The 13019-nt window shown below is 38.3% G+C and overlaps 1 protein-coding gene across 1 annotated transcript in view; it reads right to left on the bottom strand.

Moving 5' to 3' along the window:
• The window catches only part of LOC108966509 (low-density lipoprotein receptor), a gene marked incomplete in the record, with an annotated part of 366712 nt that overhangs the window by 352229 nt on the left and 1464 nt on the right, over positions 1-13019 (bottom strand). Inside the window, 1 exon segment of the mRNA XM_018929448.1 lies at positions 12417-12980. Coding sequence (XP_018784993.1) covers positions 12417-12900 — 484 coding nt within the window.

Genomic DNA, 13019 nt, shown 5'->3' with positions numbered 1-13019 from the left:
CTGATTCAATGGGTACGTAAACAAGTAAAATGCCAACATATGGGACGACAAAAGGCAACCTGAAGAGAATCAAGAGCTGCCATTTCAACGAGAAAAAACAACAGTGTGGTGCGGTTTGTGAGCCGCTGGCATCATCGGTTCATGTTTCTTCAAAAATGATGCCGGTGAGAACGTAACCGTTAAGGRCGACWGTTATCGMKTTATTATCACCGACTAGACTATTTGGTGCCTAAAATTGAAGCTAGTGATCTCGGAAACATTTGATTTCAACAAGACGGCACACATCGTTAGACTTTTTCCTATGGGGATCTGTAAAGTCTAAAGTCTATGCGGATAATCTCACTTTGACTCAGGCCTTGGAGCCTAAGAAACTGCGGCTTCTTTTGAAGCAAAAAGACAAGCTTTACTACAACAATGGCTTCCAAAGGTTATAATGCATTTCACAGTATAGACCGAGGTATTTGAGACCGAGGGTAAATAAGTCTGTTTTTTTCATGCATTTCGGGATTACATTATAAATACCTATATATAACATGACAAAGTCAATTTGCAACATTTACTCACATATGATAGTTACTCACATATTATAAATTTGCCGCCTTCACAATCCATACATATTTCCTACTGGGCACTTGTGATAGACAGAACCAATAGAATTCCATGCGACAAATGAAGCGGCAATAATACACAGCACACGACAACAAAAACAAAAACAAAAACAACGCAAAAATATAAACAGCAAATGCAATTTACAACTGCATGTGAAGCAATCCGACACGTACTCAAGCAATAGACAGCACTGTGCAAGCTCGTTTGGGCAAACACTCATGCCGGGCGACGTTTTCAATCTCACTTTGACACAATTCCACTCTTAAATTAGCCCTACATTTGTGCATACTAGACCGTGGGCAATTCAGAATGCGTCTAAGTATGGGTGCACGCACGTGCAAATGGATGTATGTGTGTGTGTGTGTGTGAATGCCACTCGAAAATCCAAATAAATCAAGGACATTATTGGCAACCCTCCAGCATTACAYAATGCCAGCAAAGCATTATTTGCACTACATTGTGTGGCATTTTTGTTATCATTGTTATTGTTGTTGCTGCAACAATATGCTTATGTGCGGTGTCACGGTGGCSCGGTAGACCATCGGTCGTGCAAATGTCAATGCAACATTTCGTTTCAATTAATCTTTGCTCTCGTTATGAGCGGTTTTTTTGATCTAAGCGTTGACGCGTGCCGGCGACCAGCSCAAGCGTTTTCACACAGCTGATGCGCAATACACACACTCACACATATTTATATMGGGTGCATAGATATAAGCCAATATTTATGGTTACAAATGCATGCAATGTGTTTTCAGCACTCCACCTTTACCAGCTATGACAATGCGACATTTGCCATTGMTATTTACTGTAATCTTAATATCTTTCTACGGGGTTCTTCTGCTGACTTTGTGTGTCGCTTTCACAAGCGYTAAGTCCCTGCTGTCAACACTTTTGACGTAATCTCATTATTTAATATTTTCTCACTTTTGCACTTCCATTTGGATGTTTTTATTTCTTTTGACTTATCCTTTCGCACTTCAAACGTCAATATCGATAAAAGTTGTATAAATTTATGAAATTTTCAAATGTTAGGAATCTTTCTATAGCTTGATAATAATGTGGAGACATCTAATATGCGCATATGTTATTATTTTGAGTTCAAAGCGCCTCTTTGTGGAGATAAGAGTATATATGCAGTGAAGCATTTCTTGCCTAATGGAGCAATCCTAGTGTGAGAAATTGAAAGGAAAAATTTTTACAGCCTTCTTATATGTAGCCACTCAGTTCAAACAGCTTCAATAGAGTAACTTTAAATTCGTTCTCTCAAAACTAAGTTTTTCAAATTTGCTTCAGCATTTAAGTACTTGGAGATAAATTACCCAAGAACTATCAAATTTMTGCATRTTCTGTATACAGTTCTCCAAACATTGGACTAGCGGTTCTTTTCAGCGCTTTGTASAGTTTTCTCTTGTTAATTTCGCTTCGAAGAGACCGATATCGTCGTCTTACTTGGGCTCCGATTCCACCTTTTTCTCTTCTTTGTTCTTTTCGGCAGCAGCGCCAATACCAGCAGATGGAGCAGACACAGCAGCAGCAGCAACAAACTTTTCTATAGTTTGGATTGAAGTTCTGACATTGTGGAAGGAACTCTTCTCCAACTTAGTGAATGGCAGTGAAAGCATAATACCAGAATATGGCGAACTCGGTTCCCCAATCGATGACGATGGAGCATACGTACCATTTCTCAGCCATGAAGTAGTTCGAATAGCAATTACCCATCTGAAGAACAACAAAGCGGCGGGAATTCCGGCCGAGCTATTCAAACACGACGGCGAAGAACTGATAAGGRGCTGCATCAGCATCAGAAATCATGCTTGACGATTGGAATTTAAGTATGCTCTGTCTAATCCACAAAAAGAGAAACCTCACAATCTGCTGGGATAAGCCTCCGAAAGATTGGACTGATTGGACTTTATCAGTCTGGTTTTAGGCCTAAAAAGTCAACTATTGATCAGATATTCAGTTCTCGCCATTTTGAAAAAGACCCGTGAGAAGAAAATTGATCCACACCACCTCTTCGTCGATTTTAAAGCAGCTTTTGACAGCCGGAAACGCGCTGTCTTTATGCCACCATGTCCGAATTTTGGTATTTCCGCAAAATTAATATGGCTGTGTATACTGACGTTTAGCAATAGGAAAAATTCCGAGAGCGAGGTTTCAGACAAGGCGACTCCTAATCGTGCCACGACACGAAGTAAATGGGTCTGCTAGTAAACGAGGGCAAGACGAAATATCTCCAGTCATCAAACCAACAGTCGTCGTACTCACAACTTGGCTCCCACTAGAAAAAYTCGCTTATCTTGGAACCAGTATTAAAACCAATAACACTTTCACCGCCGAAATCCAACGCAAAATGACTATTACTAACATTTGTCACTTCGGACTGAGTGGCCAATTGAGAAGTCTCTCTCGAAGTCAAATACCTAACTCTATAAGCCACTCATTATTCCCGTCCTCATGTCATGGACGAGGATCATAAGTTCTGAAGCTTAAAGGGAATCTGCTTTATTGCTAAAGATCAACCACCCCAAATAACTCCCCAAGAGGTAGTCTATGTAGATGTTAAATCACAACTTCTTGGAGGCAATTCAATCACAATTTCTTGAAATAATTGAATCTCCATACTTTTCTCGCAATAATTCGGTTCTTGCACATGCTGTGTGGCACGTTTCCCCGTCTTGTTTTAACCAAATGTTTTCATGATTAAGTTCTTGCAATTGCGGCTATAAAATATTGATTGTCATTGATCTATTGTATATTGTTTAATGTGGTGGTGTCACCAGCTTCAATTCGAAAGAAATACGAACCGATGATTGTCAATTTAAGTGAATGTAATATTTACCGCACCACTTAGATGAAAGTGAGTCTCATCGGAGAAGATGATTTTCTTAAAGGCCTCATTATCGTTTTCGAGTTGTTCCAAGGTAAAATCAGCAAACTCACGACGTTTACGGTGGTTCAATGTCTTCAGTTCTTGATTGAAAAAAATCTCGTTTTATTCTGACTTATCGAAAATWCCCTTAAGAAATCCAGAAAGGTGATGGCGCTGCAATGTTCATCAATTTGACATTTTACTCAAGTAAACTGTGAGAACACATGTACRTAAAGCCCCAGCTACTTGCCGCAACATTTACTTTTCCAATATCTACTTTTATCACTTTTTAAATACTTACATAACCGACAGTATTACGTAACTTGCAGCAACTTGATTAACTACGCAGGAGGTGCATAGCAAAATGGCAACTACAAAATGAAGCGAAGAGGGTGCGGTTAGGGGGTTGGGAAACCCAATAGGAGACGCACAACTGAAAAGCCACAAAAGTTGACAATTTATAGCAAGAAAGTGGGAAGGAACGACATGAAGCCAAAGTAAAAACTTTTAAAGCGCCAAATTAACATGGGAAATTATGTAGACGAAATTTCGTACAGTGTGGTAGCGGGGGAAGGAGAGTGAGCGCATGGAACGCTGATTAATATGGAAAGTGTTACGCAAGTATGTCTGCACGCTTAAAGGTGACACGTGATGAAAAGTGCACAAAACAATTTACCCATATGTGTGTGTGTGCGAGAGTAGTAAAATTTGAGGAAGGGAAATGCAACACTGGCAACTTAATAGTTAAATGAAGTTGGCAAAAGTTTTATCAGAGTGTAAAAATGAAAGAGTCGAAATGYCATGGTGTTTTGTTGTGCGTGCTTAGCGCAACAGACGGACACCATTTACTAAACAAGGGTTAAAATGTCGCATGCTACGGGAGTTGCAAGCGCAAATAAATCTGCAACTCGCAACAAAAGCGTGATATATGCATGCAACACCCCAGGTGAGCTTAAGCTATGGAAAAGCAAACACTACAGCGACAGCTTGACGGGCAAAACARCAAGCGAGCACCGGCTATACACGAACAAGACTACAGTATGTGTGTTTGTGCTTGTTGCTAGTTGAAGCGCACATGAACTTTTCCCAAAAGGCTTAAAAACCACGCACGCAAAGTTGCGTCTGTATGTGTGGGCGCGCTAATCTCAGCTGCAGGTGAAAATGATAAAACAGTGTGAACAGTTTGGCGTTGTAGGGCGGTTAAAAGCTTCGCCATGCTTTATGCAGTCGCAGCGTGTATATTTTAGAGTTTAATGTGATGTGGGCAGGAAAACTGAAACATGCTTGGGTGCAACATAATTAATAGAGCACTTGTAGTGATAATCTATTAATTATTCGATTTAATTGCAATCGATTAAGGGCGTATTCTAATATCAATTTTTTTTCTAAGTTTGACTTTGTTAACTCGGCTGTAACCGCCTAAGCTGTTATAAAGAAAGAGAAGAATTTGGCACAACCATCAATATCGGCTGCAAGAACAGATCGAATCAGGAAAAAGGCAATGCTCCGTGTTTTATTATGAGCTATAAAAACCTCTTGAAACTGTTAATATGGTAATAATCGCTACAGACAACAAATGATCAATTTGATTCATGCATTGATCAAAAAAAAATAATCAAAATGGGTCAGAAGACACGGCAAAGTTATTTTGTAGCACAGCAATGCACCTGCACACAAAGCAAAATCAGGCTAGAATCCAATCGAGGTACAGACTTGCCGGTTCAGAAGTCGGAAATTGATGAAGCATGCATCCTTTTCTCACTAAGAACCTATTYTTTTATCAGAACTGACGATATCGTGTCACTACTGTGCGGAAAAAATTAGTTGATATTTGAATTTAAACTGCGCGCGTCGAAGGATTTGGAGAATTACTATTTTTTTTTTTTAGGTTGGTAGTACTGTCAGTCACATTTATGTCAAATTTCATGTCAAAATATTCATTAGTTTTTGATATACATATGTGTCGTTTTGTGAGCTGCTAAAAGTGAGTTTTTCGTTTTTTACGATGTCGAAATTTGTTGAGCAAAGAGTTTCCATTAAATTTTGTTTACGGAATCAATTTTCTGCTGCGAATACGTTGAGGATGGTGCAAAAAGCCTTTGGTGATGAGGCTATGTCTAAAACAACTGTTTACAAGTGGTATGGTGAATTCCAAGCCGGCCGTGAACGTGTCGAAGACGAAGAGCGCCCAGGGCGACCACCAACCTCAACCGACGAAGCTCATGTTCAACAAATCAAAGACTTGGTGTTGAAAAACCGCTCCGGGGACACCGTTTTTATACGATAGAGGAGATTCAAGCCGCAGCGAAGACGGAAATGAAGGCCATCCCGSAAAGTGACTACAAYCAGTGTTTCGAAGATTGGAAAATCCGTTGGCATAAGTGCATTGCATCGGGAGGGGATTACTTTGAAGGGTATGAAACTGTTTTGGAAGAATAAATAAAGAATTTKCAAAATAAATACAATGTCACCTTATTTTTTTGGCACAGTACATATCTTAGTCGCCATACAAACTAACCAATCAAAATCAAGATAAAGTYGTTTTTATACTCTTTCATGCTATAAAAGATGCATGTGTAAAGACTTTTTTTCGTTTTCAACACAAATTATTATTATTGTTTTTTTTTCAACTAAAAAACTTAGACAGGTGCGAAGTAACAACTGCTCTTGTTGACATTTGACACCTAAAGATTATATATATAAATAATTTACACACATACATAATGTATAGAAGAGATAATAAAAAAAACGTTTAAAACACCATAACTATTAACTATTATGACAATTTTTGACGTCATCACAATAACTATAAAAATCCGAGACTTAAGCGGTGTAATTAAAATACCTATATATAGTATATTTACATATCCTCATATAAGTTTATTAGTTTGCATATAATTGCAATGTACAATTTAAACAAAAAGCGCGGAAAATGTTTAAGTGGCATGAAATTGTACTTCTCTTTCATGTTGTTCATATTTTCAAAGTTGTTTTCATATCAAAAATATTYTTTCACTGCACAAGTTATGTATGTATAAGCAGTTATATAGTCAGCTAAAATGCAAAATAACGTAACATCACTTTTCATAAGTTTACAGGCGAAAGTRAAGCGATATAGAAACCGCTCATATTGAAACAAAATTATAGGATTGGTTATAGCTGGTTATATATTGGTTATCGTACACTTATATTGAATCATTCTGGTTATGAAAAGTGTATATATTGATTAACATAATGGTTATATATTGGGTATTATATCTGATTATTATACGCTCCCTACTTTTCATTATTTCGTTACCTTTTCTTTGTCTAAGAATCTTATTTCATTTTGTTTTTATCATGTGCATTGTGTTTAATTAAATTATTTATTAACCGAGAGCAAATATTTTCTTTGCAAAGATAAAAGGACTTTGAAAGTAAAACGTGAAGTTGTTTAATTGCTTTGCTCAGCCAGGCATTAAGGTGTGACTTGTATTTTTTCTTTCTGCTTCATATGAATGCTGTAAGTATTTCTGTCAACGTGGTGTCAAGTTTTTTCCGAGATCCTGCGGTTTTTTTTGCACTTGGAAATTAATGAAAATAGGTTGTTGTTTGCTCGAGGAAACCCACGAAAGCCAACGCGGCAATATCCAATTATGCGCTTCAATTTGGATCACTCTATAGGCTCTAGCTATATTTTATAAAATATCCTCACAAAATATGACAATGATTATTATCCAAAGCGAAGCTAGCATTYAGGACCATACTGTTCAGTTTGAATCACTATAGCACATACTTACATTCATACCATAATCGCTATAAGAAATKCACTTGTGGAGGAAACTGACGATACTATAGCTTCGCTACAGCACAAGTTATTGTTKTTTCCTGTTTTTTGTTGCTGTCGCTCGAAAATATTTCACATAGCATTGACCACGGTACTTTCGCTTTTTATTAACCCACTAAAATACTTGCAACRGCACACAAGGATGTATACATTCTTCAATCAGTTCAAGGCTAAATCATCATGCAACCACACAAGTCGTTGGCTGTGCATTTTTAACCATAAAAGGCAACAACCTGCCGCATCAGACATTCCGTCACCATAATTGGCACACCGTTTATGGATGCGTTTTACTTATATAATGTAAATATATAATATGTATGCTGTAGACAAGTATTATATGTACATATATATACAAATGTAGAGTCTATGATAGCAGAGTTAGCTGATTTCGTATGCGCCTAAGCCTTGCATTATAATCAATGCCATATATTAAACATAAATTATGCAATTTCTAATTGGAAATGCAATTTCACAATGGTCGAACTTGTCATATATAAAAGGAAGAGCACTTTTTTTTTTAGTATTTCTTATGCTTTTTTCGTTGCGCACTTAAAAAAAAAAGAATTAGCACAATCTGGCCACACTTGTCAAGTGCAATCAACTGAAGAGGACTRAGAAGCAGAGGGTAATGGGAAGGCAGCAAAGTTATGGCTGCGCTTTTGTCGTGCACTTCTTCTTTGCTTCGGGCAGATTGCTCTTAACTTTTGCGGCTTTCGACACAAGTGCAGAAATGAAAAGAAACTAGAAGCGAAAAGATCATTGGCTTTGAAAAGGAAAAGGCTTTGTGGCGCGCACGTGTATCTAATTTTGGAACAAGCTTTAAAATTCAATATGTGTGTGTGTGTCGATGGCAGAAGAATGCGCGTGAGTGTGCAAAGTTAGTTAAGTTACACGTTGTGCCTGGTTGGGTGAAAACATTGCAACATTTTGAAGCATTTACGCGCACACTAGTATAAATGCAAAGAATGAAGCATTAAAAAAAATTGAAATTTTTAACATTTTTCATATAATTTTGTRATCTTAAATAGTTATAAATATTTTTTTATTAAACATTCATTAACTTAATTAAAAAGGAATATCAGATACGGAATATCGCTTCTTTGGACTGAAACCACTAGAATTTTAGACAAATATTTGGTAGTCGAAAAAGTCTCTTCGTATTTTGTCAATAGTTGCAGTCGTACATCTCCAGGGCTACCAATCACATTGTGTCATACCATATAGTGTTGGAAGGGTGAGATATTATGCTTCATTTAACCAGGGAAGTTGAAAAAAAGTCAACGCCTGTTCAAAAATGAGTGAAATTAATSAAGAAATGCGCTCTATTATGAAATTTTTGTATAAAAAAGAAAGGAATCCCACGCCAGCCACCAATGAAATGAAGTGAAGTTTATRGGAACGATCCTTTATCAGTTTGTGTAGCCAGAATGGTTCACTCGCTTCCGTTATGGTCGATCTATCGTTGAAAAAGTCGATGAAATTATGGAAAAGATTGACCAGGACCGACAGATAAGCAGCCATTACATCGCCAAGGAACTTAACATTCGTCATAAAAGGGTTTTGAACCATCAAAAAAAGCTGGCTACAAAAAGAATCTCGATGTTTGGGTACCACATGAATTGTCTGTGAAAAATTTAATGGACCGAATTAACATCTGCGATTCTTAGCTGAAACGAAATGAAATCGAACAATTTCTGAAGCGAATGGTAACAGAAGACGAAAAGTGKATCAAATACGACAATAATGTGAGAAAAAGATGATGGTCCAAGCATGTTGAAGCTCAGCAAATGAACTCAAAGTCAAAATGYTGAGTATTTGGTGGGATTGGAAAGGAATCATYCACTATGAGCTGCTCCAGTCTGGYCGAACGATTGATGCTACATTTTACTAACAACAACTGATGGGATTGAAGCAAGCAATCGCAAAACACAGCCAGAACTGATCAATAGAAAGAGCCTTGTCTTTCATCAAGACAACGCTAGACCATACACATCTTTGATGACTCGGCAAAAACTGCGAGAGCTTGACTGGGAAGTTTTGATGCATCCACCATATAGCCCTGACATTACACCATCGGACTACCATTTATTTCGGTCAATGCAGAACTCCTTAATGGAAAAAAGTTGGCTTCAAGAGAAGCCTGTTAAAATTACTTGTCGCAGTTTTTCGCTGAAAACCCAGAAAATTTTTACACTGATGGAATAAAGTCTCTAGCGGAAAAATGGCAAAAAGTGTTCTATCAACATATAAACCATAAGTTGAAATTTGATTAGAAAAGCGAAAAGACTTTTTCGACTACTCACTATAAAAAAACAAAAAATCCGGATGACGCGACGATTTGAATTCCGAGTGACTGAGTGAAACTTGGTATCGTGGCGAACTGGGCCGATTCGCATTGTCCGACCGTCTGTATGTACACTACCAAGTCTCGCAGCTTTTGCGATATCAATTTGAAATATGGCACACATCCTTTCTTCCCGAAAAAGCTGCTCATTTGTTGGAAATGCCTATACTACTAACGTTGGACTAATTTAGCATGAAAWACTGTTATACAAACTGACCGATCAAAATGAGGTACCACAATCTTCGAACTTATTGCTCAGATCGAAGCACTATAACAAATACATAGTTTACATAGAAACTTACCTACCGAAATCAATGTAAAATTATTTTCATAACCTTTAATACTATAAGAAATGAGACTGCGAAGGGTATTATAAGTACAATTATAGTTAGATTACTTTTAGAGAACAGCACGAGTAGACACTAATTTAACTTTCCATACTAATTTTATAGGTGTCTCGCTASCAACACAATACAAACTAAAACTTTAAAGTATTTATTAATTTTAGTAGTGTTCAGTAAAACAATTTAACACCGCTGAACTTGTAACCTCATGAACTTAATTAATAATTTCTACTCTTCATCACACAGTGCCGCCAAAAGCCACACAAATATATTTATACATATTAATTTGAAAAAATTATGTAAGCATGTTTGTAGGTTATAATACATATGGACTTATGCAAGCAGCGCCAACTATACGCTAACTCAATGCTCAAGCAGCGGCTGCCACTTGTTGCTCCTCTGCACATTCAACTGCCGGCACTCTCGCCAACTGCTGGCTCACTCTTCAACCCATACTCACTTTTATACAATTGCGGCGCCTGCTTGGACGCTCTGTTGGGGAAGACTGGTATTGACTTTTAAATGTGTAGCCGTCGCTATGCCGCCGCGCACCACACACTACCGAACAAGCATGGCACATTATTTCAATGCCGGCCGGTATTTTCGATAATTACACTGCACACAACTGCGAAGTGAATGGAGTAAAAAGTTTCACTAAATAGTAGATAACTCAAAAGCAAAATGCGCAAGTCTCGCTTACTCAGTGAAGTCAGCCAAGCSAGGTATGAAATGYGGTTGATTTTTGGCGGCCAGTCCGACAACGGAGAGCGGCAAAAGCGGCAACGTGGAAGTGAATATATGTATGTATAAGCAGCGAAATGCAATATTACAACAAAAYGCAGAAAACAAGTCGGCAGACAGGCCAGTAGACGCGAAATGACTTTGAAGAATGCAGACGCTTGACAATTACTAAGCGCCAGCGCGCTTACATTTGCCTTAGTAAATAAAAAAACAATAAAAATTTACACAAAAGAAGCGAGTACAACTCAAACGGAGCACCAACAACACAAACCTCACTGCATGAAGCGTGTTAGCGGCAGAGTYTTTGGCCAATCGTGTGCAGCCAGTGGTTGAGGCAGTTTGGCGCAGCCACCATGTCGGCGAACGGTTTGTGGATATGTGTGCTGGGAGTGCAATGGCWGCGTTGTCGGCTATTTTTATACACGACCAACTAAAATAGATTTTCAAATAATTATATACATACGTACATATTTAWAKSTATGCGAAATGGACCACTTGGCTAGCAAAGCTAAGAAATCGGGTGGCGCGAGTTTTGCTTATATAGAAAACATTTTTTGGTGTGTAGAAGATAGTAAGTAAAAATTATTTTAAATATTGACCATCGTAGTAGACAAAAAAAACTAAATTCGGCGAAGATTCCACCTAAGAAGGTTTAAACAGATAATTTATTCTCACCAGATGTAAAGCAAACAGCTTTTAGAACCGACTAAGCTGTCACATACACAATAAAGGAATCAGGTCGAAAAGATATTATCGTTTCTATGACCTTGAGATAGAGACACCAAATTGATTAACCTGCAGTTGAGAGAAGAACGGGTCCGTTAAGGGAGCATAAGTATTCATAAATTCAGACATATTATTAGACTAACCAAATAGATAATGAGTTAAGTTTGATGGCTGGTCCAGAAATCGCACTTGAACTACTGGATGAAGTAATTTGTGAAGCCTTAAAAATAGAAGTTCTGTAAGGCGAGCTTGTAAGTCAAGCGCCTTGTGATCAACAAAAATTTGCTCAAGCATTTAATTTCACCAGTTCAGTGGCATAATTGTGAGCTTCCAAGTTTTAGAGTCTTAATAACGCAAAGGCGGAATAATGAAGAAAGTAGTGCTAAGATGTTTCCACTTAGTCCTTTTACACAAAGCTTCTGCAGTTGAAGTCCGGTAAGATTCTCAACCTTACAGCATGGACGCCGATAGAACAATGACCTGTTAGAACACCCACAACTAGGGAGAAGCTAAGCCTTACAGTGGAGAAAAGAGCTCATTGAATGTCTACCGATCAATCTTGGTCCGAAAGGAACTTGCGACAGCGCATGAACCGTTGGTAGCATAGCGCCTGCTAAGCTCAGCTATTCAGTGGAGTAACATACGAGGAGAGAATAGTACCGACCCGTTCCCATTCTACTGATAGCGGCACTAGGTTATCTTTTCTTGACAGCTCATCAACTTTACAGTTGCCTACGATTCCGCTGGACGTGGCACCATTACTAGTCTTATCACACAGGTTAGGCATTCCTTAACCAGACCTGAATGCGTGGTTAGTGAGCTTAAGGCTAGTATCGGCTTTCAAGATGGCTAGTCACTTCTCTGAGGGAGACTCCAATCTACAGACAACGCCCTCGTAACACAAGGACAATAAGAAATATTAATACAATATAAAAATGTTATTTTTTTACTCACCAATGCTAAATGGCGTGCCAATTTTGCCGGAGACATTTAGAAATTTAAAATCTAGATTTAATAAATTTTTACGACCGAAAAACGACATTGAACCACTGCCGTCGCTGACACTATTCGCCGCAGCAGCGCTGTTTTTCGATGACTTCCCCGACGATGTGGACGTCACAGGTGGGCCGAGTGTTGTGGCAAACGAATGTAATTTCTCCAATAACGTGGTAGCGTTCAKTGCACTGTATGGTGGACCAGCTGTGGCGGTGGGATCCGTAGTACTCGCAGCGGCGGTAGTTTGTACCGGGCCAGCGGTAACAGTGCACAATTTACTAATGCTGAGTATGCATGTGATAAAGATGAAATTTGACGAGGTAAAACTGAAACTGATCACTTGTTGGATTTTACTCTGATAATTGCAGCTGCTACTGAAAAATTTGCTAATTTTCGGCGGTTCGCTAGCGTTCGAGGCTGTTGTGGAAGACAGTGTTGCCATTGTATGTGAACGATGCAATTAGAAAATGTCTTTTAGCTGTACTTTAAACAATTAATATACTATTCACTTGATTTTTCTTGCTGCGGAGTAGAATTTTAATTGATTGAACTATATATGTA

The sequence above is a fragment of the Bactrocera latifrons genome, unplaced genomic scaffold, assembly GCF_001853355.1.
Source record: "Bactrocera latifrons isolate USDA-ARS-PBARC rearing strain unplaced genomic scaffold, ASM185335v1 scaffold_162, whole genome shotgun sequence".
NCBI lineage: Eukaryota > Metazoa > Arthropoda > Insecta > Diptera > Tephritidae > Bactrocera > Bactrocera latifrons.
The sequence above is the reverse complement of the archived record's forward strand: the minus strand, read 5'-3'. Positions and strand labels throughout refer to the sequence as shown.